The 25,986-nt window shown below is 38.9% G+C and overlaps 1 protein-coding gene across 1 annotated transcript in view; it reads right to left on the bottom strand.

The window, feature by feature from the left end:
* Positions 1–839: 839 nt before the first annotated feature.
* NSMCE2 (NSE2 SUMO ligase component of SMC5/6 complex) overlaps positions 840–25,986 on the bottom strand; it is a 131,817-nt gene continuing 106,670 nt past the window's right edge. Inside the window, exons 6-8 of the mRNA XM_074887843.1 lie at positions 4,898–4,998; positions 4,475–4,581; positions 840–1,228 (exon numbers count right to left, since the gene is read on the bottom strand). Coding sequence (XP_074743944.1) covers positions 1,069–1,228; positions 4,475–4,581; positions 4,898–4,998 — 368 coding nt within the window. The 3' untranslated portion in view covers positions 840–1,068. The remainder of the gene's footprint in view (positions 1,229–4,474; positions 4,582–4,897; positions 4,999–25,986) is intronic.

Here is a 25,986-nt window from a genome sequence, read left to right as displayed (position 1 = left end):
TACACATTACAATAAATGTCAGATTATAAATTCAGAAAAATGACCTAGGAAAATACCATCTAACCTGCTAAGGATCCCAAAGCTCAAAGAAACCTATATTTTCTGCTTCACACATGCCAAGAGATAATTGCCATCTGACCACCAAGGCAGCTCTTTCCACCTATGACTATTTCTAGTTCATATATGTAGTGCCTTATCTGCTTAGATGTGTTCAGAAAAATTTAGGTAATAAACATGAAGTGTCGCAAAGTTTAAGTCCTTTTTTGGATCTGTGCCCAAAGGCATAGATATCCAAAGCTTATATAAAATGAGATTAACTGCTTTTCAATTCAAGGCATATAGTTAGAATATATTTGTATTATCTACAAATTGGTTATTGGAATACATTTGTAAATAATTGTACTCTCCTAACCTACAGTATTAAGATAAAGCCCTCAGAGACTTCCAAACACAAAAAGACTGAAATAAAAGCTTCTGAATCTCAAATCAAAAGCCTAAGTGAGGGCAGAGTGTTCAAAAATTGTAAGAACAAGGCCAAGATCCTCAAAGCTGAGTGGTAATTTTGTGCATCCACACACAAGGTATAGATGTGTAGCACTTCCTGCAATTTAAGCTCTATTAAGGTTTCCTGAGGTTTGTATTAAAACACGAATGTACTCCCAAGCAGGGTATATGACTTGGGTAAATGCTTGGTCAGAGTGCCCTGCTCTGAATATTCCCAGCAGTTACAGAGACGGTAACAGAACTATCTGCAATATTGAGCAAAGCACTCGCTATTACATGCCAGCAGAATCTGCATCTCTAATATGCTGAAAAAATTAGCACACTGACAAGGAAGGTTAAATGCTGCAAAACACATTTTATTTATCAAATACAAGCTTTTAGAATTTCAGGAAGGTTAAAAAAAAAAAGCAATAAACAAGTTAAACTGGAATTCCTCATATTCGGCAGTTTAAAAAATGCTTTCAGTTATAGCTGAGACCTTCAACTTTGCCTATAAATGAAACACTTTAAATAACAATCAGTTACACAACCTACTTACAATCAGCAGCTTATCTCACAAGACCTCTAATAACAAATTTTCTCTGTGGCAGCAGCGTATCCAGCTGACTTATCCAGTGTTGACCATCTTTGTTTATTCTGACTGTCAATCGCTCTTTTAAGTGCTTCATCTGGCACAAGATCTGATCCTTTTACATCAACATGGCTACAGCCAATTTTAGGGCATCTGTTAAAAAGAAAAGAGAGACTCATTAAATTGGAAGAATTGTATTTGTCAGACATAGGCTTTTACATAACATCTGGTAATTTATTGTATTTATCTGGGATTCACTCTCTCCATCAGTTCCTCGTTACCTCTTTTCCTCTTCACCAGCTCTCTGTGGGGAAAAATAAATCAATTTATCTAAACTGAAGGGAATCAACAGCTGAAGGAAGGAAGGAACACAGCAAGAGATGGAACCTCTCACCTGTAGATCGCTCTCTTGCCTTATGTACACAAACCAACCTGCATCAGTAATGAGACTAGCATTGCATAGACATCTTTCAGTGTTGCCTCCTCTCTTTGTAGTCCTCTACAAACTACAGGTAACTACCTCTTACCTTATTAATCTGCAATGGAGAAATATAATCTTCACTGATAGATAAATAGAGAAACTAATTTCTAGGAAAATAGATAAAAGAGAATGAGACTTGCAAAGGCTGACCAGTGAATCAGTGGACTATCTAGTTGGTGTAAAAATTTACCTGGCCTTTTATGAACTGAGAAAGCACAGAAAGGAGAGATGGGGTCAAATTAACAGCCTCTAAATGATAATCAAATACCAAATGTCTTACAACTACTTGAAACAGACAGATAAAGACAGCAGGGTGAAAGATATTCAGGGACCAAAGGTCATTTTCCTCTGGCAGTGGCCCAAACACACACAGATGATACCTGTAGTCAGAAATAACACTTTTCCTGACTTTTTCCTCTGTTAGGAGTAACTTTTTTCTGAGGTGTGGAACTTATTTACACTCAGTACTCATAGCTTTTACTCCAGATTTGTCCACAGCTTACTGTGTTTGTCATGGTTAAGTCACTTAATTGCTCTGTGCCTCAGTTTTCCCATTTATCACCTTATTAGAGCAATAGCTTGCCAGATTAATGAATAACAAGTCCTCAGAAAGCTTCCCACATTTCCTGTAAACATAAAGTATTAATATGTCCTTCCAGGCAGTGGAAAAAAGTGAGCAAACCAAGACACGTAAGAGTTGCCTAAAGGAGTCTATGGCAAGTCGATCAGCACAAAACCAGTGGCTGTGTGTATGTCAGCTGAAGAACTGAAGTTCAGCCAGGGCCCTGCCAAGTGCACCGAAGGGATCCCAGGGATTCAAACTGGAAAGTATGTGTGAGGAAACAGCCACTTCTGTAACTCAGAGTGAGCAACAGCTTTGATTTCAGAGTCAGGATAGACAGAATCCCCCTAACCACAACTCTGCTCTATCAAGACACCTACCTCCACTTGAATACCGCTGGCAGGAGCACAGACAAGCAGCAACACCATGAGAACGGGGTACTCAAATGGGGAACTTGTTGCACCAGCTGGCTTGTCTTCCCACCACAGCAGACTATGGTTTTCCAAAACTGACTGCATTTTCACGAGAGAGGTTAAAATTACAGCAAGTCAGTGAGACTGGGCAGAGAAAACCAAGCAGTCTTTCTTAATTTAGTTACAGTGAGGCAGAGTTATTGCTCTGTGTGTGCTTTTCTAGCACACTGGAACTGCTGCAAAAATGGTAAGGTTGCAAGCTAAAAGCTCAAAATTAAGAACTGCCAGTATTCAGACTGTACAAATAACTTCAGTTTGGGTATAAGGTAGCTTTAAAAGCTAGGTGTTTTACAGTTTACAAGATTTTTTTTACTCTAGACTTTCTCTTAGTCTTTAGTTTCTTAAAAGGTAAAATAAAATTCAGTCATGTGACCCCATTAGTTTTTCAGCAGTGCCAAAACTTTTGATCCACCACAACACTCTCTACTACCATAACATTTTCCTGATGGATTTAAGAACACAGAGAAGTACTTAGATATGAACATCCTAAACTCAGTTCTGCATTGCAGAAGGTATTTTTGTTGTGGTTTTGGGCTGTTGAGTGCATGCTTCCTAGCCTGTCTCTATCCTCCAGAACACTCTCTTCTCCCCAACTTGTGAGCTATTTCCCAACTCCCGTTCATTTTTCCAGCGAAGTTTCTGTCCATCCATGTTGCTGGTTTTGTTGTTATTCCCAGGATATTGCACCCACTCCATTTTTTCTCCCTAGACCTCATAACACAAACAAAGCTACTTCCATCTTGTTCTTCAAGCTGTCTTGACACTTAAGGTGGTGACTGGACATCCCAACTGATGCTTGATTTCATGGTAGTGCTTTCCTGTAGCCAGGAAGGAGTATGAAATAAAAAGTCCCGCTTCCACCTTTGTATCCCCCATGGTGGAGTATGCAGAATCTAACAGAAATGCAAGAGCAACAGACAGAGGAAGTAAGATGCCTGTGGCATTATCTTTGGGGAAATCAGGTTGCTAATCTCTGATAGACCTTCCTGAGAATGTGCAGACTGCACATTTATATTAAAAAGTCCACAACTGGTAAGTTTCTGTGAGGTCAACACCAAAGCATGAAGCTCTAGCATATATAGTATAAAAACAAATATGAAATTAATGATGAAATGATATGTCCTCTAAACTTGCTCTAAAAAGTGTTTGAGCCCCTTCTCTTCTCTTTTTTTTAAAAATAAAAAGCATCCTAAATTTGAAACTTACCTGGGAGAATTTCAGGTTTAAAAAATTCAACTGTTACATCTTTTCATTCAAAAGAAATATGTCCTTGTGGAAAGTGGCAGGCTGCTTTGATGATATATAACTAAGAATTATTTAATTGCATTGTAGTAGGAACTGCACAATACTGTCTGATCATTCTTAAAGCTCTCTCTGATCATTCTTAAACTCTGTACTACCTAAAAAGTTGTGCTTTGATATTTCTCACTTTAACACTCACTTATGTGTTTTAATACTTCTCAGTTGTATTGGATTATAAATGCAAAAGAGGGTGCACAGAGGAGCTGTTTATTTTTTGCATTAACTTCAGGGCTTGCTAAATAAGCAGTAGGAACAAAATGAGCTACTAAATTTTAGGAAGCTGAAGTTTCTCTTAGTTGTTCATGGCTGTACGAAATCTCTTTGCTTCTGTTGTGCAGGTACCATAAGTAGCTGTAACTTCCCCACACACTTCCTGAATATTTCCTTACACATTGTTTTCATTAACAAGAAAAGCTCCTTCACGTGTACAGTACTAATGAGGAGACTGTGACTTGGGCAGACACTGAGGTATTACTTCCTGCAGCCTTGCCAATCCAAATACATTTCCTAGAACAAGCGGAGTAAAATTCCACTTACACAGCAAAGCAAATAGCTTTTCCACACATTCTTTGTTAGCTTACCGGACTTTTTTCTTTTGCTGCTTTCGAGTCTGGATAATTTTAAGAATGGCGTCTTCTTCATAAGTATGTCCACAGACTTTGTTTCGAACTGGCCTCTTCATTTCCATCTGTAATCAATAAGGTTTGATTTAAAGGAACTGATAATGCCCATGAAAATGCTTCTGATGAGATTTTATGTAAAACAGGAAGTCTGTTTGACATTTATACATGGCATTCCACTCAAATTACAGTGTCAGGTCCTGCATAGTAAACTGCATTCCTACGTACACGGGTTTTTTCCCAAGCAATGTTGCCGTTCTCTGATAATGCTTGTAATTTATACTGCCTGATTTTTAACAAGTATTTCAGATTTGTAATAAACAATCCAATGAAGAATATGAAATAACTATTTCCCAATCGATTATAGTAGCAGTGATAACATACCTGTGTAATAGGACAAATAAAGTTCATCTGACTCTGAGTCACAGCTATATCTTCATCGATTTGTTCAATGGCCTCATTATCATTATCTGATCCATGACAAACTATAATGGGAAACAAGACAATTTTAATTTAATACTTAATATAGATAGCCAATACTTAAAATAAGCAAATAATATCCAGTATTTGCCAAGCATTATCTTACAGTGATATCTAAGATGCCACAACATATTTCTGTACCAGTCCCCAAACAAGATACTGCAAAAGATACTGTACTATAGCCTCTGTTAGAAAATGTGTCTCTCAGAAAATGGTAACCACTTTTGTGTGTGTGTGTGTGTGGCTATTTATAAGCCAATTCTAGAAAGGAAAGCAAGATGACCTGAATATATGCAAAGCCTTTGGTATTCTCTGTTCAAGTTCACCAAAAACCGGTAACATGCAGATGAGACCCCAAAATCTAACAAAGGATGAGGTGGAGCTTTTGCAGATTTGGCAGTTCTATCCTCAAGATCAGTTTGTGTTTGAATGTCATAAATGGGCTTGCTATATAGCCTGTAAACACAGTATATACTTTATAAGGAATTTGTACTACTTATCATAATGCATCATTTGTAAAGTGATGCTGCTGTACTTCAACAAGACTATAATTAGTGAAAAACAAAAGCCAAGAAAGTGTTATTTGAGATGAGATGGACAACAGAACATTAGCGAAGTATCCTTAAGGAGAAGGGGCAGAATAAAATATGAAAATTTCCCAGAAAACACCTCATGGCCCCATGCCAGGCACGAATGAGGGGCAGACAAAGAAGAAGAAATCCACCTCGAGCTAGAGAAGATGCAGGTCCCTACCTTTACCAGAAGAAGAAGGCAAGGTGTAAGCAACTCTGTGTACCTAGGGGCACACCAGCCCAGGGTTCCACGCAGAAACTAATTAGCCAGAGTCAAAAGCTGAGACACAGGAGCAGCTAAGGAGGATATATATTATTAAGTATAACCTTAGTAAATGTATACATGTTGTTTTATCTTTTCCTAACTTTGCTCTATTATTGTGAATCTAGGCTTTTAGTTGAATGCCTTTGTTTATCTTTAAATCTTATCTGATAATAATAGCAAACTTAACACCTGCCATAACTTTCCATTCCTTTGGGGTAGTTCTGCAATGTTTTTACAGCAGTGCCCTGGGGTGTAGTCCTCAAGCTGTCCCAAGCTGAACAGAACATTTTTCTCTCTAGCTGGGCAAGCTGGTTTGCAATGTAGCAACACAGGGTTCAGAGAGGATGAAATCCTTCCATGGCCTGTGTTGGCTTTAACTGCCAAGGGGGGCACTGAGAAACACAAGTGAATAGGGAGGGCTTAGTTACTTTATGATTTGCTTCCTACAAAGTGTCTGCCTCGGTTCCCTTTGCTGCTATTGTACACTATCAGCCAATCTCTGCATCTTTGCATCCCTGGTATTCAGCCTTCCACATCTGTTAAGGACCAGTGTTTCCTAACTTATGGTCAGTCCTGCGTGCCTGTATAGTACCATCACCTTCCGGATGATAACAGCAGACATCACTCTTGGAGCAATCACAATCTCTCACACCCAGTCTAGACTGAGCACACTTCCATATGAGCCAGCACATCTCTGGTTGAGGTACTTTTGGCATGGCTATGGCAGCCATCACTCCACCACAGCACCTCTGGGTATGCCGGTTTTATTTGCATATTTTTCCTTCCTCCTTAACACAGCTTGCCCTTCTCTCCATTCCAATATACCAAGAGTTTTCCAAGCATTCAGGAATGTTTCTGACCTAGGTACTCCCACAAATACTTAGGCAATACTCAGCCAAGCATCAAGGGTATTTCTGTTTCTAAGTCCTCATTCAATCAATAGGGTGTAGATGCAGGGGGTAAAGGAGCTCAAATGTCCAATGTCAGTAATAATTTAAAGGCTTTCATCTCCAAGAATATTAACATACCTTTATCAGATACTGACCCCCTAAAAAAAACTAAACACTTGCAAATTTGAAGGAAAAAGTGAGTACAATTTAACTGTAAATACTGAAACTGCAATGGTATGGACATCAGAAAAAGACTTGCATCAGTTACCAGTTTTCAGAAAAAACCTGTCACATATCATTCTTAGATTGCTTATATATAAGGATTTTGCTATCATAAACACATAGTATTTTGAAGAAAACACAACTTTTGGGGGAAAAAAGTGGGTTTTTTTAATGAAGCTTTTGAAATACAAAGCAAAGGGTGAAATCCCACTGAGACAGCAAGGCTAACCAATATTGCAAATATTAGTGGGTGCCAGCTTTGGCATGGGCTGCTTTATTTAAATACCATACTGATTTTTTCCTATGAGTAATGCCAACAAAGAAAAAGAGATTCAGAATTTCCTTAAATTCATGCATCTGCAAATTTTGACTCTGCAGCTCTAATCTTTCCTGCTGAAAACATCAGGAAACTCACATTTTTCTATGTTGTACTTTATTTCAACTCATGAACTTGGTCTGTAGTTCCAGTGTACCAGCACATCACGTTGGTTAGTGAAGTTAGAACACAGCAGTACTAGCAAGATCTACGACAGGTGACTGTTTATAAAGGATGATTTATTTTTTTTTTAAATCAATATGTAGATGTCAAGGAAGGTGAGTAAACTTTTAAAATATGGGGTTTGTGCCTGTGATTTTACTTTTAAAGCTCAGCACTCCAAGTTAAGGCATCCTAAGTGGCCTCTTCTGTAAGAGTGTTCACCTTGCACAGCATCTTCTGACTTTGCTAAGGAGTCACCACTTCACTCATCACTTCTGTGTGTGCTTACTTAGGTACCAACACAAGAATTTAGGAGGCTATGTTGAAGCATCCATGTTTGAAAATATGAGCTCAATGTTGGGTACTGGTGCTTGAGTCTCCCCTGAAGGCCTCAGGTCTCCAAATTATGTGAGCTAAATCACAGGCTGGGTTTACCTTTCTCATACCGGCTCTGGAGGTGATTTAGATGTCTCATGTTTAATGGATGAAATTCCATGAGTTGAGACCCACTCCTTGTAGGTGGGATGTATTAATCTTCCTGGATTCAAACTTCCTTTTGCTGCAAGCTTATCTTAAACACTTCAGGTTGCACTTAATTTACAATGATTTTGTATACAGTCTACCAGATTGGGGCCCTGGTTTCAAGAGGTTATCACAGCACAAATGAATAATTATTTAAACCATTTCCTTTTCATAAGCAGCTAAGATTTTTAATAATAAATATGCAAGACTGGGATGATGCAAGTGATACCTCAATCATGTCAGTAGCAAATTAGCATAAATCAGATAAACCACCCACAGATTTGTTGTTATTGCTTGATGTTCTAGATTACAGGAGGAGAGAAAAAAATAACTTTTTTCCAATTACAGTAAATTTTACAGCGATTACGCAAGACACACATACATCCCAAACTGGCCAGTAAGATGCTCTAAACTGTAGATCTATATCTTTAAACTCATATTGAAAGATGTTTTTATTAAGATCAAAGGGAATTTTTACCAAATGAAATGTATAAAAGTTTGGAGGATCTAACCTGCAAGTTTCACTATTCCATAGAAAGAAGAAACAAAAACACTGGGTCATACATATTTCAGCTAAGTCAGGTTACATTTTTGTAAAATTGAGTTTTCCTTGCAAATTAAAACCAGATTCAGAAAACACTAAGTTATTGTTCCTGAAATTCAGATGTTGCCTTAAGTAACAGCATTGCATACATCTATTTTCGTAGTCTCAGAGATTACATTTTAAGAGCCTTTAGAGTTTCTAGTTTTCCATTCTAGCCAACTGAAACCTCTTATGAGCATTATTAACACATTTTCTATCTGGCTATCTCAGCAATGATGTTTACAGCTAATTAGTGCCCACTGTTGTGATAAAACTGCATTCTCATAAAGGTAGCTATTTTTGGTAACACATCATAATGAATTTTGCAACTGCCAACTGTTTTTTACTTATTCAATTTTAATTAAAAGCTGGTAGTACTTTATATCCCTATCAATTTCATCTCTTGATAAAAATGTGACTAATATGCCTTAGCATAGTTTTTACCTACTCTGCTGAGAGAGACTGAGAACTTTTAAGCCAACTTTTAAAAACATGAAAACCATAGTGCGGAGACATTAACTGCTATACTGTGAATTATATTAGGCATGGATAGTATACATATTAAAAAGCATTAGAGGAAAGATTGTCTCCGTTGACATCGTCACTTCTACGACAGACAGACTGCTGTCTGCTCACTGCTTCCAGTGCCAATAACATCCTCTACCCAATTCCTGTTTCTCTAACCTGGCCCCGAGTGAGTACATGTTGCAATGTAAACTTAATTGATTTCTTTCCTTTTGTACTGTGCTGTTCTGCCTTCTCACCTGCCATCAGTCAGATACTACTCCTGGAAATCAAAGGGTAACGTTAAGCATGCAGGATTGAGTCTTTGTAAGCCTGAGTTACTAGACAGACAAGGTCTTGGCTCCCAAGAGGGTCTATTGTACTGCTGACTCTATAGAAATAACAGCAACTCATCCAGGCTGGGAAAAATCCTATCTCTGAGCACTCCAAAAGCCCCATGAATGTTACGAGGACAAGTCAAATGCGAAGTGTTCCTGCCAGCAGGACACAGAAAATAATGAAAGGTGGGGGAGGTGAAGGACATCATCACACCCAAGAGTGGTATTCTAAGAGTCAGAAGGAGTCGGGGGCACTGCGAGCATGGGGTGAGGAAGGTCCAAGGACAAGTCTAAAGGAGGGAATGAGCCCAAACAGTGCTTTCCATGAAACACACTGCTGAGACCACCATGGGCAATGCTTAAGAGTGGGTCAGCACGCCCATTAGTGCTCTGAATTTGGGTTAGACTTCACATCCTGAGCAGCACACCAGAACAACTGTCCAGTGTCCTGCCCCGGGGACAGATCCACAGCAAATGCTATAGGAATGAAAGAAGAGGGGAAGCACAGAGTAATACCTTTCTGGCAAACTTTCTCAGTCTCTAGCAATTTGTGGCCAAGGACTTCCTGAGTCAGAGGTAATATCTTTGCACTTAATAAGCCCTGGAGTTTTCCTCCAATGAATTTGTCTAAACTTGGAGAGGGGAATTTGGGCCTGGACTTTTCAGCTTGATTAGAGACAGTTATCTTTGCTAGAAAGGTTAGCAACAGTTTAATTTTCCTTGAAACTTACCACAGAGGCTGCAGGTTACAGTTTAATTTGATTTTTAAGAGGGAAAATAAGGTGTGCAAGCTACAGCTGCAGTCAAACAGTTCAAAGGCTTTCTGCTTTTGCCAGAGGCATGCGATAGTTTAATTTGCCAACCAAGCCAAACTAGGCTTTGCATTAAAGTACATTACAATTTCATTACTTGCTGGTGTTGCAATACACAAGTTGATCTAAGGAAGGTGGCCTCTAACATGTTGCTCCAGCTTGCAATTGCAAATTTACTTGCTCCTACCCAGGCCAAGCAATTTGCTGGTAATTTACTAAGTCCCTTGTATGTGCCCTGTTTTACACATACTTGTGTAAGAAATGCATAGACATGCATTCAGTCAATCCAAAATAAAATGACAATCCTGTAAATATAAGCCTGATTTTCCTGGAGTGTGAAAGACAAATTAGATGAACAAATTAGCAAATTGTTAGTTCCTTTACATAATAAGAATGGGGAAGGACATTATCCTGCACTAAGCAACAATCCTCTAAAAACTCTTTTAATGCCATCAAATTCACAGCACTTGCATATTTTACAATATTTTGTCCCACTAAGCTACAGGCCTTTTAAAACACACTGTTTCAAATTGAAATACTATTCCTGTTTTATCCTTTCACTACAAGGTAGAGCTGGTTGATACCAGTTTTCCAGAATGACCTTAAAATGAAGAGAGACTATATTTTGATGTAAATGTTATGGGACACTCGTTACAGAAATGTAAGTGAAGGAGACGGAAAGACACTTGAAGCTAGATACAATTTGCTGTTTAATGTATTAATAAATTAAATGTGACTACAAATTCCACCTAGGAAAAAAACCAAAACAAACTCCAGCGGTGCCCTGTGAAACCTTCAGCTCATATACTATTTTAAGTAAGACATCATCTTTGTCTTTAGATTTTGGGAGATTCAGACTGTTGTGCAGTGGGAGCTGTGTCCCTAGAAATGTGAACAGAAAGGGTATCTTTGATTATAAACTATGCAACTGGAGCAGTTTGGTAGTCAAACACACCGAGGCAGCTTCTTGCTCCCTCTGTTATTGCAAACAAACATGAGAAATCCACAAGTCTGTGGATGACATTTCAAACAGCAGTTTCCTCATTGCTGCAGTCTGGACTCAATCTGAAGAAGCTCCTGGGGGAGATGAAGATTACCTAAAACAGTGTCATGAGGGCTCATCAGTAAACTCAGAGAAGTCACTATTTCTGGAAAATCTAAAGCAGCTATATTCTTCCATCTTAATTATAATCACCCACAATGGCATGTAAACTTAACAAGCAAGTTAAACACCAAAGGCTCGCTGAAAATAAACCTAACTGATAAACAGACTACTTAAATGACCAGGAAACTCCGGGTCTACATGAAAGCGTGCCAGACATGTGACAATACAGCAAAAGCGTTAGGGATGCCATAGTACAAGCAAAGCAAGACAAAAACTAGAATATCTTACAAGGAAAATATATATCAGACACAAGCTACTAAATTGCAAATATATGTAAAGAACATTTTTATTATTTGGGTTTTCTCCCGCTCTTTAGAAGAAAAAAGGCTGAACAAGCACTGCTTCACACAGTGTACTGTATAAAGGCAATTTCCGTACTGCATAAAGGCAATTTCTTAGACAGCATGACTTCATATATTGGAGATTAGAAGAATATCACACACATTCAAAAAATGAAGAAATTCACTCCAGACACGTGAAAGAAAAAAATTGCAAAAGATGCAACCAGGAAAAAAAGGCCTACCATTTCATTAGAAGATGAACCACTTTCCATTACTAACATTGTGGTCAGAATCTGGAATGTCACTGATGCAATGCTAACCATCAAATGACATGAACATGTAGGGCTTGCCTACACAGGGAAGCTGTTGCAAAATAAGCGAGGGTGTGAATGTAGAATGCATTAGCTACTTGGCATTAACACACGGTGTGGACGCTCTTATTCTGCAGTAGGAGTGCCTTTGGCTGTTTAGCCTAATCCACTTCCACAGTGGACTTGAGAAAGGCACTGCTAATGCTGGACAGGAGTAGTGAGAGGAAAGTTGTTGGTATTGACAGCAGTTCAGAGCCACATCTGTTTATGCATGAGCCTTTACAAGTCCTTGGATGGTCTGTTCTGTAAATTTAAATCAAATTTTCACAGAACAATCCATGCCAAGTATTCTCTACATATTAGCTCACAAGCAGAAACAATGTCTATGACATCTCTGAACTAAATGTAACATCATGCATCTTTGTAACCTATACCGGAGGTCGCTTTGCTCGTTTCAGTGTATCATTTGTGCATTCCTGTAGTCATTCACTTGTGAAAAGCTGAAATGGTGACAGGTTTTAAGGTGGAACAAGCTTCTGCTAGAAAACACTCCTGGACAGAACTGTTCCAGGGTAACAGAGGGACAGAAAACAAAAAGAGTAGTGATCAGGCAAGCAGACCAGGTAGCGTAGCTTCCTAGCAGTCCATCCAACAGCCTGCTGTGAAACCAGTGAGCAGAAAAGCCCCTAGCTAGCCCAAATGATCACACCCCTAGAAGATTATCATTCTGATTATCATTTCAATCTGTCTCTTCCCGTTCTCCTCACAAGACTTTTTGACAGAGATTTCACTGTCTTTCCTAAACAGGCCTGTTGTAAAACACCTTTAAAAAGTCACCAAAATAATGCCCCCAGCCCTGGTGTCAGGAGAGTGGTGAATACAGACACATGTGGTGTGTCATGTGTTGGGGCAGAGGGAGGAAATATTTATGACGTATACGGTGAGAGGGCATGAATCTATAAACCCTGAACATGAATCTGTTGATTTGGTGATTGGTGAGGATGGCACCAACTCAGCAGCTGTCTGAAACTGCAGAGAGAGCACAGGAAAGAGCAATCTCTCACCTTTGGGAATCGGCAGGTTTGTAGTACAGGAAACCAGCTCCACTGCCCCCTTCACCCAAAGGAAGCTGGAGAGACAGATCTGCCTTTCTTTACCAGGAAAAGACAGATGCACTGTATCACTCTTGAATAAAGACATGAGTACGAACAAGAAGAAGTGAAACCGAAATGATGGGGGCAAAATATTCTTTTCTCCACCCCCTAAGGCCCAACGTTGAAACACTTGAAAGGAGCTTTTAGGCGAGATATTTTATTTCAAAATTAATATTAATGAAGAGAGCAGCATTTGCAATTCTGTTCTTAATGATTCATTTCAATCCTTCAGAGCGCTTTCTAAAACTCTAAGCTACTTCAAAAATTAATTTACTTCATTTAGAAATACATAACAACAAGCGATTACAATTCAATGTGCAGTGAAGCACTATATATGTCCACATAACTTACTGGAGTTACATTATTAAGATGTATAAAGAGAGAAGTTCTGTTCATCTCCCAAGCTTTTTCAATAGAAATTAATTTCTTCTGTAATTTACATATAAACTTTACCACTCCAGTTATTCTGAATTCTGCAGCTTTGCACCGCCTGAAAAGCCTCTGCTGAAATGGCCTCTGGGATGGGCAAGGAGACTCAGCTGTCTGCATGCCATGGTCATTACTCCAGCACCATCTCAGAGCTTGTCCCTGCTGCAGTCACTGCTCCGGGCACTGGCTGGGTACCCGCCCTGGGCTGCATCTCCCGCTCTGCTCCTGCCTTTGGTCACCAGCCCACAGCCCCAACAACCTCCTCAGAAGAGGAATTTTCCTAAAGCAATGAATCATTTGTGGAAGTAATAACAGCAAATTCCTTCTTCTCTTGAACACAAAACACTATAAAAAAGGTCAGTTTTACTACCATGACTGTGTCACTGGTGGAAAACTGAGGCACAGGGCAGGGATACATCCAGGGCCATTAGCACCTTTTGTGTGCTAGACTGTTGTCTTTCCCATTAGACCACCCTGCCTTCCCCCGAGTAACTAAGGCTATGAACAGCTCTCAGATACATTCTTAGGGAACGCATCAGTTCCATGCTAAAAGCAAAAAATACAACACAGAAACCAGTATCTTCTAGTAATTGAACAATATCTGGTTTATTCTGAGAAAACTAACACTTGCACTGAAGAACATGTGATCATTTTCTGGTAAGTCAGATTTATAAAATAATGCTTCTTTGCTAGACTAATTGAGAAAAGGAAAAAAAAATCAACATTTAATGTCATATTGAAACAAGTTAAGAAATAAAACTCACAGGTTTTTTTTTAAAGAGGAACTTACAGATTGCCATTGCTCAATCATAAAACTGCAAGGTTTTCATTTAGGTTAAGGAAGAGTGACATATTGCATGTGTTGTACTAAGACATTCTGCATAAACTATGCTGTGCACACTGAGCAGATCTTCACTATAATAATCCTCGGTTCCCTAAAAGAAATAAAAAATGTTGCTAATCCCAATTTATACAGCATACTCCAGAACAATGTCACAGGTGCAGCTAAACATAATGCTATCATCAGTTTGGAACAGCTGAACAGTTATTCTTCTCGACCTGTCCTGTGATGTAAGATTAGGCTTCTTGAATGGCAGTCAGTACAAAAAATCTAATGCTAAAGCCCTGAGCTATAAATACTCATGGATTATAACTGCAGCAGCCTAGTAGCTCTTCTGATGGTAATTAGCAGTTAATTTTAAATCTGATCGATACTTATTTCAAATCTCTTTCTGCAGATTCTCAGTTGCCAGGAGTGTAACTGGCAGAGTGCATCTTCATTAATGCTACATGCATCAGAAAATCATTACCACTCTATAGGTGTCATTTATTTAGCAACACATGCATTTCAGACTTCACCTTGACATTTTTGCATGGTGCAGATAATAGACAATCTGGAAATGACTGTGCTTTATGGCAAATGTGCTGGAAAAACTGTGAGGGGCTTAACTAAGGTCAGGCACAAAGCAAAGTCTTTTAAACCCTCAAGGTCTCTCTATGTCTGCACTTTCCTCTCCAGATCAGGTTTCATAGAGTAGTGAAGTGGGACAGAGAAAGGACTTGAACACCCTCAGCACAGATGCACGCAGCAGCAGAAACTAGAACGGCTAAGCAGGACAAGCAGAGCAAGGGCAGCTAATGTTGAATTGATGGGACAGCAGTTGCAGTGTCACTTGTGCTTCATAATAAGGATAACGAGCACATAGCTAAATCACATGGCATTCTGCACAGTCTTCATCTTTCTAGCAGAGCAGTTAACGTTACACTCGCCATTTCAATCTTATAGTTATTACCAAGATGGAGTAACATTATAGTTGTCCTCTTAAGAACTATTAATTTCCCTTGCACTCCAGCTGGCACATCAGCTCTTGCAGAAACACATACAATCCCTAAATGTATGCTGAGGAAGATCAAGATTTTATATCTCGAAATAAAAATCTTAATGTAAGTAAGTGAAACAATCAAACTATAATAATTAAGAAAGGAAAACAAAACTGAATACAACAAAGCTACACTAAGGAATCACCATTTCAAAACAATGACGGTAAGGCACAGACTGTTTTTGTCAATGCTCCTTTCACATCAGAAATCAAGCACAGCCCTGCAACCCAGAATTTAGGTTAGGTCAGTGTTACTGGGACTTTCTGGTTTGTACAGGTAATTAAGAGTCCTCCTTTTCTACACATTTGGCTACAGTTAGTAAAAATATGTGGGAACTGGGTTCAGTGACTGGAAGGAATGGAAAACCTTTAAGGACAGAATCAATATATAAAGGGGGATCACAAGAAAGATGGAGAGACTTTTTATCAGGGCCTGCAGTGAAAGGACAAGGGGAAATGGTTTTAAACTGCAAGAGGGTAGGTTTAGATTGGGTGTGAGGAAGACATTCTTTACTATGAGGGTGGTGAGACACCGGAACAGAGAAGCTGTGGATGTCCCAGCCCTGGAAGTGTCGGACGGGGCTTTGAGCAACCTGATCTAGTGAAAGATGTCCCTGCACAAGGCAGGGGGGTTGGACTAGATAATCCCTAAAGGTCCCCTGAACCAAGACCATTCTATAATATTTCCCTGATTCCAAGCTTTTATTTGCACATACCAGCACTGGCAGTTACAGCTCTTCAGGATCAAATACTACCTTGATATGGCGTGCATGACAGTACTAGAACACGTGACACAATTTAGGAAATTATTTGTTAGATTAAGAAGCTGAAAAGCACTTTTAGTAAAGACCATAAAGGGACTATGTCCTTAAAAAAATGCAACAATAGGAAATGCTAGTCACAGACAAATGACACAGTTAAGCTCTCCCCATAACAAAACACACTGAGCCTTAACTGAAAAACTGCAGCAACCATACACTTCCTAGAGGTGTTTTGCTATTTTTTTCATTGCAAAGCTGATCAAGGTACAGTGTCCCATTTCATGTAAAGGAAAACACATAAAGTATCAAAGGGGCTCTTCAGAGGGCACATACTTGAATAATAAATAATTCTAGTCAGGGAGTACAGGGGAACCTGGAAAACAGCAGCAAGTCGCATGCCGATTTTGTAAACATAGGAAATGATCACTTCAAAACTTTCAGCTGCTTGGGGTGCTGTCCACTCATATATGACAGACCTAACAGGGAAGAGTCACCATGTTAGTGACACCCACAGGTATGTGGAAAGGGCAGTCATTTAGCAGTAAGCAGAGTTCCTTGGGAAGTGACAGTCTTTGCAATCACGCATTCCTGGGTTACTACATTTGGCCTCTGGCTTGTACAGCGCAGAGCTTGAAACCAGGAGCTCGATTATCACTGACAATGCTGATCTGGAATTTCAGGAATGGGTTGTAGTGGGTCCCGGGAAGCAAACAGCATTTATGAAGTGAAGAAGCACTCTATACCTTTGCCAACAGAGAATGTTATGTTGCTCTGAGATGTTGCAAGAGCATGCAAGCAGTGTGGGAAAAGTGCAAACAGAGCTGGTGCAGTAGGAACTACAAACGGCATCACGTTATTTACCACGGGGGGCAGGAAGGTGTATGAAATTCCACACCACTCAGCGCCTGAAAATATTCTTCAGCAAATTGTTAAACGATTTGATTGTAAGCAGCTAAAGGATAACAAGGTAGTAAGAGGCAGCCAATATATTTCTTTCCAGATCAAATCATGCCAAACTGATCTAACCTGCTTCTCTGATAGATTAACTGTCCCTACTGAATGAGAGAAGTCAGCTAACATATATATGCTGATTTTAAATACAGCTCTTGATGTTCTCCAGATGACATTCTCCCAAGCAAACTAAAGAAATTAGTATAGATCTTCACCCAGATCCAAGAAACAACACAACAATTAAACTTTCTTCTGATCACAGTTTCTTTTTTTCTCAAACAGATCACTGGTGTAACAATCATTACAGTAATGCCTAAAAACCATAATAGAGATCAAACAAGATTGTACAAGACGCTATACACATTCATGAAAAGACAATTTCTGGCATTGGAGAGCTACAGTCTAAACAATCAGGGCAGACAAGGAAAATGTCTTACCAGCACTGTCAGAGATGGGAAACTGAGGCAAAAAAAAGATTAAGAGCCCGATTTTCAAATGAGCTCAGCATATTTGTTGCTGAGCTTGCTTGAAATTCTAGCCATAATCAACATCATGGAAATCGCTAGATGTTGAGCTCCTTTGAAAATCAAACCAATATGAAAATTTGGCCCAGAGGTCTTTTGAAAATCTACATCAAGAGGCTTACCCAAGGTCACCCAGGAAGTTGGTGGCAGGGCTGGGAACTGAACTTACATCTTATGACTCCCACTCTGGTGCATAACTAATGTCACTCTGTGTTCTGTTTTAATTAGCTATGGGGAGATCTCAAACCAGAGAATGCTTTTGAAATGAAAGAAAAGAAAACCCTTGTAAGTGCATTCAGTTTCCTTTCAGAAGCATCAGCACAATGGACTACCAGCAACTCACAAACTGTAGGGATTTCTAGCTTCTTTACTAAGCTTCTGTTGTCCTTGGGGAAGATAAATTGTTTGTTGTTTACTTCTCATATATAAAGGGATTCCCTGGAGAACTGTTCATTTTTTCACTAATAATATTTTTTTTTTAACTTGCACTATGCCTCTGACCCATACAAATATTTTTCCAGTGACAAATGAGGATAGAAAAAGGAAGCCTGCAGAGTGCAAAGGCTTGTAAGGATTAGTAGACAACCTCTGGGGCAAGGAGTGGAGACTTATGCTATTGCTTATTATTACTACATTTTTCCCTAGGTAGAGAGAGGTGTTTGAAGTGGTTTCCTTGCTAATGCAGTGGCACAGCAAACTATTTACTTTGCATGTATATGCGGTTGCTTCAGTACCTCTTTTGCTGTTCCTGTGGAACACCTAAGATGCACTGTTTTCAGCAGTCCCCAAGTTTTTTCTGGAACATCTAGATTTTCTATACTTTCCGCGGCTTTGGCAGCATCCATAGGTCTCTAAGCATCTTCCCTGACAAGTCTTTGATGGAGAACTATTGAAGCCATCTCAAGAACAACAGAATATAGAAAATTATAACAAAGGTGGAAAACCAAGTCAAAGCTAGAGTACAGTTGGTAGCAGCTTCTTTCAGCCCAATGCACTTTGCTAAAATCTAGATGTGGCACTATTTTGTCCAAGACAGAATAATAGGTTAGTATTTCTATTCATATTTTTGCCATCAAAAGCTTTAGCCTACTTTCCTGTAAAAGACTATGCAGGTTGATACATCAGTGCTCTTCAAAAGTTGGAGTAGGTCATTTCCTTAGCTCTCTGACCCTGATACGCTGTCTGTGATCACAGGGGACTTCTGAATTCACTTTGTTGTACACTGGGAATCTCACTGATAAAAGCCGATGAGAATTTTGCCCATTTTTCCTCAGACAGAAAGCTACTTGGATAGAAATGGAAACTCTGGCTCATGCTGACGGCTGGAGATTTCATAAAAGAGGAGCTGCTGGGTTCATTATTCCCAGATTTCTGTCAAAAGTAGAAAAATGGCTTTCTTTCTTCTTTCTAACTTTGAGTCTTCTTGTACCCTTTTAGTGTTATTTTCAACTCTGCTGCCTACTTTGGGGTATGTTTCTCTTGGGGTCAGAACAGTGTCTTACTTCTGCGTCAAAAGCACCTTCCACTTTTCTTCTTCATAATTTTCACTGCTACAAGTTTACATGTCCAGCTGCAAAGCTGTGTAAGTTTAAAAACAACTTTATCTAGAAAGCCAAAAAACACTTCACTAGAGACAAAACATAATAGGTAAGTGACGCAAACAGATAGTGGAGTGAGAGAGATGGTTTACAAGCAGAATGTTTGTTTCTACAGATTAGTTGGGCACACTGTTTCTTCTTACAGAGCATTTTTAGTTTCTTTTAATCAGTAAAAATATATTATTAGCTTTAGTTTAGCACTGGTTCAGGGATTAGTAGTGTTTCTACAATGGAAGTCATTAAAGGGGAGGTTTGAGGGAAAGCAAATTTACAGGGCTCCCTTCCTTCTGGAGAGTGTTTCTCATGTAAGGGATGGCACAAGAAAAACCAAAGGGACACATAGGGGAAAATAAGCAAAGCTGACAACTGAGGTTGGCAGCGCTGCCCAAGCAGAGGGGAAGTGGGTGACTCCATCAAGTCGCACGGTGCGCAGCTGGGTGCGGCAGCAGTTTGAAGGTCCTCACAGGTAAAGCATTCCCAGAGCCTACTTCTGCAAGAGTCCTATCTGTCAGGTGCTTTTTTCCCATCTTATCTGTCTCTTGTTTCACTCCACACCCTCCTTTTCTTGTATGGCTTTCTCATTGTCTTGTCTCACTTATCTTGGATCACAAGCATTCTGGGGCAGGGAACGCATCTTTATATAGTAAAGAGGCAGTGCTTTTATGGCATTATATGCATAATTAATAATAATTCTTTCAGTATATAAAGTGAAACTTCTCAAATAAGCATTAAAAATCAGTTGTCTAGAAGAGGGGATCTCTTCAGTTAATGAAAAACATTGCTGAAAATCTTGGGGTTAACCTTAAAGTGTATGCTTAAAACAAAACACGACCACTGTTAAACATGCAGGTTGCACATGTTCTGGAATGCTGATTGAGCAGGCTTATGTGGGATCATCCAAAACCTTTGCAAGCTGATGAATCTGCATAATTAAGCTCTCCCTCATTACAGGTCTCCAAAGCACATTAATCAGGTCTCCACAAGAGTAAAGTTCACTCTGGAGACAAGAATACATCTTTGACTAATTGGGTGTTTTGATCAGCTCGATTTGGTAAACTGAGGCTGCATCTGTATTGACCATATACCATATTATATGCTGCCATCTAAGTTACGCATTCTGCTGTCTGCATACTGACCCAATAATAGATCTTACAATGTACATTATTTTACTCTCTCTCTTCATTTTTGACAAACATGAATTTCTAAGGACCTTATGAAATACTTTCTCCTCTTCCAATAAAATCACAAATGGATTGGGATTTTGTTTTGTTTTTTAACTAGGGAATTTGACTCTATATTATGATCCTGACCGTGAAATGAGCTTCACAGGGGCAGTACCAGCAGTCTTGTCAATTGTGTTGAACAGTCATCTTGTTGTTCCTAAGCTCACTGAAGGATGGAAATCCCTCTTTACATATGCTGCTGTCGTGGCTAACATCCTGAGATGAATGTTGTCTAGTCTGTTGATCACACAAAATTTAGAATTTAAGTAACACTGAGACAAAGTGTATCCATACATGAGAAATCAAATACAATTACAAATATCAAATAATACAAAAATGCTTTTGAAGATGCAGGGGAAATTTTATCTGGAGAATCCTGAAATAGGTACAGAAACCAGGCAGCACTAACATACTAAAACTGGTATAAACCAGTAGCAGTAGCACCACCCCACTACACTTTCACTTTAATCCTGCAAACTTGTCTGGCATAGGTAGCCATAGGCATCTTTTCTAATATGCAACATCGTAAAGATCTAGTTATTGGATGCTTGAACATTTAAAGTGGGTTGAGCATTATAATATTGTAAAAACAAGTTCCTAACTGAAATCTTAGCTAGCAATACAACATCACGCATTTATTTCCAAAAGGAATTAACTATCTTGAGATAATGCACAGCTCTAATGGTACATATAAAATTTTTTGAGCTAGAGCACTTAACCAATATTAGCAACTTAAATGATTTCAAATATGATTTGAAATGATGAAAACTTTCTTATCAGAGGCCAACATCAGATTTAATCTATTGAGCAATACTTGTGATTAGTACACAAATAGATGGGTGGAAATGCAGAGTTATTAACATTTGAGAAATTAGGAAACCTTATAATCAAAACTTTATTTTACAAATTGATTTAAATACAGAAGAGGAATATGTTCAGGCAGGTCTTCTATTTCAGACATTTTATTTCCCTTTGAAACTTAAAAAAAAGAAGAAGCAAAAGAAGACGACAGACATGTCAATGGTTGAATGGGTGGGTGGGTCTTCCTGTGAAATGAATCATACTTTTCATTCAGTTTTATGAAAGTCTTGCTTCAAGCATGCCTATAATTACTATTTGTTGCAATGGCACACCAGTCTGCCATGCAGTACAGTTTACTAGTTTTCTGAGGGTGCAAATCTCTTTTGCAGACACAAATTGTTGGTCCCTTCCTCAGCATGCACATGTGGGCTGGGGAGCTGATAAAGAAATTTTAGTACAGGATGGTCAGGAAGGTCTTTTGTTATAATAGTCCGAATTGATAATTGAAGATGCATAGTAATCATCAGTACAGACTGAGATAACTACCTAAATCCTGTGGCCAAAGTTAGCTCTGCCTCAGAGGCTGTTACTACAAGGACACACAAGCCAACCCAGACTATGGCCTGTCTTTGTCAGTCTTGATGTTTTATGTAAATTTCTATTAATGCCTTGCTTGGGTACCTGCTGTGTAAAATTAAAAGTGATTCTTTTATGGGTGATTCCACCAAAGGTGCTCAGCCACTGCATTGGCAGATAGAGCACCAAGTTAGGTACTGAAGAGTCTTACCTAGTGCTTCAGGAAAGTCAGGTAACTAGCAAAGGGATCTACAACTACCACCAACGTTGAAACTGCTAAAGATATCACACAGCACATGTTGATGACAGCACTTCAGATCTCTCATATTGAGGAGTTTGGTGCTTTATTCTGCAAAAGCATCCTACCACCAGAGATTTAGAGTTCTAAGGCTTCTCTGGAGTTCAAAGGCTTTTCTTTCAGAACAATAGGACACAATATTGTTTCTTTCAAAATATGTCAGGAAGAGAAAGCAATAGCACCAGTCTTTCCTTTTCTTTCAATAACTAAGAAGAAAGAAAAAAAGTTCAATTAATCTTGGGTAGCTTGCAGCCCTACTAAGGAAAAGGTAAGAGGCCACTCTGACATCATCTGCTGAAGCCAGACCACTGTGCCTCTGGAGCAACAGGTTGAAACCAAAAGCCAAAAATCCAGAGCATGATTTTGCAGCTCCAAGAGCCAGGCATTCAACCAGGAGGGAGAAAGTACTGAGCTTCTCCCTTAACTCCTTGGGTTATTTCTAGTATCTACTCACATAATGCCTAATGTAAAATGCAGTCCTCAGTATCTTGAGAGCAGTACCAGTGCCAACACCTAGCTGCATGCCCCAACCACTAAAAAGCAAAAAAGTTACATTTTGCTTGGTGTCCTCTTGCCACCCCTGCTCTTCTTGAGGAGAAAAGGAAGACAGGGGTCTACACCCAAATAAAAAAATGCAGTTTCTGTGTTCAGGCTTTTGGATTGCTCACTGGAGACATAGAAGTGTCTCTCACAGGAACAGTATACGGCACAATGTACTAGCTCCATCCCTGAACAAGGTACCTGTGTCTAAAGGAGAGACACTGTTTCATTTCCATGTAGCAGGCCAGATCACTTAGGTGTTCTAAGTAATCTGCTGCTTAAGCTTGTTATATGTTGTAAATCCTATCCTTAAAGGTCTGTTTTCATTCATTGTACAGAACATGTAGGCGCCTAACTCAGCATTAGGCATTCTACTATATGACTTGGTCTTCTGATGCTTTTAAGAAGCATGTATCTAAATCTACAAATGTTTCCCCAACCAATCCTTCCTTTTAATGGTCTTCATGGAGTCTATGGCATATCTCTCTTTCAGCATAGATTTGTGTACTCTACGGCAATTGCATTTGAAGTGCAGATTTTGTGTGCTCATTACAATGAAAAAAAAGAATGAGGGGGAAAACAATAACAAAAGAGCTTATCATCCAGAACTACACTTGCTTAGAAACTAATTGTGGAAAATACCCAACGGCTGAGCTACAGTGAACAATTTTTACCGTGTTGACCAATTCATTCAATTATCCTTTTTCCCTTTCTGCAACTAAAAATACTGGAACATATTTATTAAAAAAGAGTTTTTCCTTTTTCAGGTTATCTGTGTTTTATATAATCAAAACATATAGCCCATTTAATGTAAAACTTTAATTACTGTCTCCCTTTAGGCTGCTTCATTAGTATGCAAAGAATGATAGATCCTTCAGAGGTAGCCTGAAAAAAAAAAAACAAACCCAAACCTTTCACAGACTCTATTTACAGAACTCTGCTGATTTAACATTTCTGTGTCATAGAGACAATTCATATCTTTTATTTTGTCACTACACTTCTATCGGTGAATGACCTCAACCACTTGCATTGCTTCAAGTACTATCTGCAGTTCATACATGTCTTTCCTTTTCTAACCTCCTTCTTTTCATTTGCTCCTGTATCTCAACCCATCTCTCTCCCTCTCACATACCTCAACACTGAGATCAACATAGAAAGTGCTGAAATAAAATTTTTATGCCAGAATCTACTGTTCAGACAGATTTGCACAATAGCCTATGAAATGAGGAGTAAGAAAGTAAAAAATATTTAAGCTCTCTAGAGTCCAACACCAAACACAAATTAGAGAAACCACATTGTCTGAAGAAGGCCACCAATGATACCAGGGGGCTATTCTGGAGCCTGGTGATGACAAGAAGGGATGCCTTTCCAATGATGGCCCCTTACTTCTAAGAAAGTCACAGAAGCATCTGTTATGCTCCTTAGAACTGGGAGTCTAGTCAGAGAATATTGGTTTTACATCACTGGAGAGAGAGCACCCCTTACATTTGCTCTTGAACCCCTATACTTCTTCCACTACCTGCCTCTACTCATGTCTACGTTAGCATTGTCTTTGATAATCTACTTTTCCATGGGCACGTTGGCCTGAGCTGCACTAAAAATTCTGATATCAGTATTTGCCCTACCCAGTTTAACACACTGCTTCTGCCCCTTTTGTGATCACAGCATATACATACTCACTTCAACAAAGCCAATATCTGTCTCTCAACTTTTTCTCCCAATTGATGACAAAACTCATAGGAAAAGGGAAATAAAGATGAGAGATACTATCCAACAAGCAAATATGGAATATAAACTCATTAGAGTCAGAAGATAAAGAAAAGCATATAAACAGAAAACCTGTAAGAAAAAGAAAAGCATCTGTATAAATAGAAAACCTACAGAAGAAAGACCACCACCTTGAAATTTGTCTAACATACTATTTGCAAACTGATTTTTAGGCACCTGAACAAAAATGTCCTGATTCTCAAGGTGCTCATTATGCATAATTCCTTTCACTTGGGCCACAGTGTTTCTAAGAAATCAGGACACCTACTCACATGTCTAAACACTGGGTCAGTTTATGCCAGTAAATGCCATAACAGTGAAATGGCATCTCTTCTAAGGAACAGTATTGCTAGTTACCTCATGCATTGAATGAAACCTTATGTTAAAACTGGCCTTCAGATTAGAACATTAGTTATCTACAAGCTCAAAAGTATCTATCCATATATTATTTTCCTGTCTTCATATAAAATGTTCCAACAAAAGTAATTCTTTATCCACATATGAATGCAATTATTTACAGAGCCTCCTTCTGCAGACTTGCGTTACTGAGAATAAAACACAATCTTTAAAAGTAAACAGTTACAGTTACCTAAGTATTTTTGCAGTGCAAGAGCGGATTAACAGAAACTACTTATCTCAGAGGGCTCAAGATCATTCCTAAAGTTCAAGGGAAAACTGCAAAGAAAGTATTCCTGTCACATTTCTAAAAGCACAGTTAAAAATGTTTGAACTTCTTCCTAGCTTTTAAATATTTTTGTTCACAACAGAAATTAGCATTGTTTGCTCTTAATGATTTTCTCTCTGAGGATCTGCTCTCTGCATCCTGCCAATTGTTTCTGGCAAAGCTCAGCAAGGCCATAGAGCAATCTTTCTTTGCCATTTGTGTTTGTGGAGGCCTGCCAGAAGAGGCCAAACAGGAGTTAAGACTTGATTTAAACAAGTCTCAGTTTCCGTACAGCTCCCTGCTTAGCTCCTTTGGCTAGTTACCACCACAAATTATATAAATTATATGCTCTGGGGTGGGCAAAGTGAGAGAATGGGAGGGGGGAAGGTTCACTATGTATTTTACCTGGTAGATACATGAAGAAGGACTTTAAGTGCAGAACTAAAAGTGAATTAATTTGTCCTGCTCAGATTGTGAAAGGCCACTTTTCTAGAACTCCACCAAATATGAAGACCCTCTAAAACTCTGCCTCTCTAAACTCTCTGCCCTTCTAAAACTATCCAAGTAATATCTGACTTTATAAGGATTCCTGGATCTCCCTTAGATCAGAATAATTTTCAAGAATGATGCTTCACCTGAATTAATTAAACTTTACACTATCACTGTAAATTAGTTACCTTTCTTCTCCAATTATGTTTTCAAAATTTCATACCTTTAATCCTTCGTATCACTTCCCAGCAGACTCATAATGTGAATTTACTAACAGAAATTATGGGCAGAATGATAACAATTTTCAGCAGCTATCATACTATTAAATTGTAAAGGTTCAGAGATTTTCTGAGCCAGCTGCCTGATTCTGGCTGATATATATGTTTTGATACCAA

The sequence above is a fragment of the Strix uralensis genome, chromosome 1 (assembly GCF_047716275.1).
Source record: "Strix uralensis isolate ZFMK-TIS-50842 chromosome 1, bStrUra1, whole genome shotgun sequence".
Classification (NCBI taxonomy): domain Eukaryota; kingdom Metazoa; phylum Chordata; class Aves; order Strigiformes; family Strigidae; genus Strix; species Strix uralensis.
This window is presented reverse-complemented; position numbering and strand designations above follow the sequence as displayed.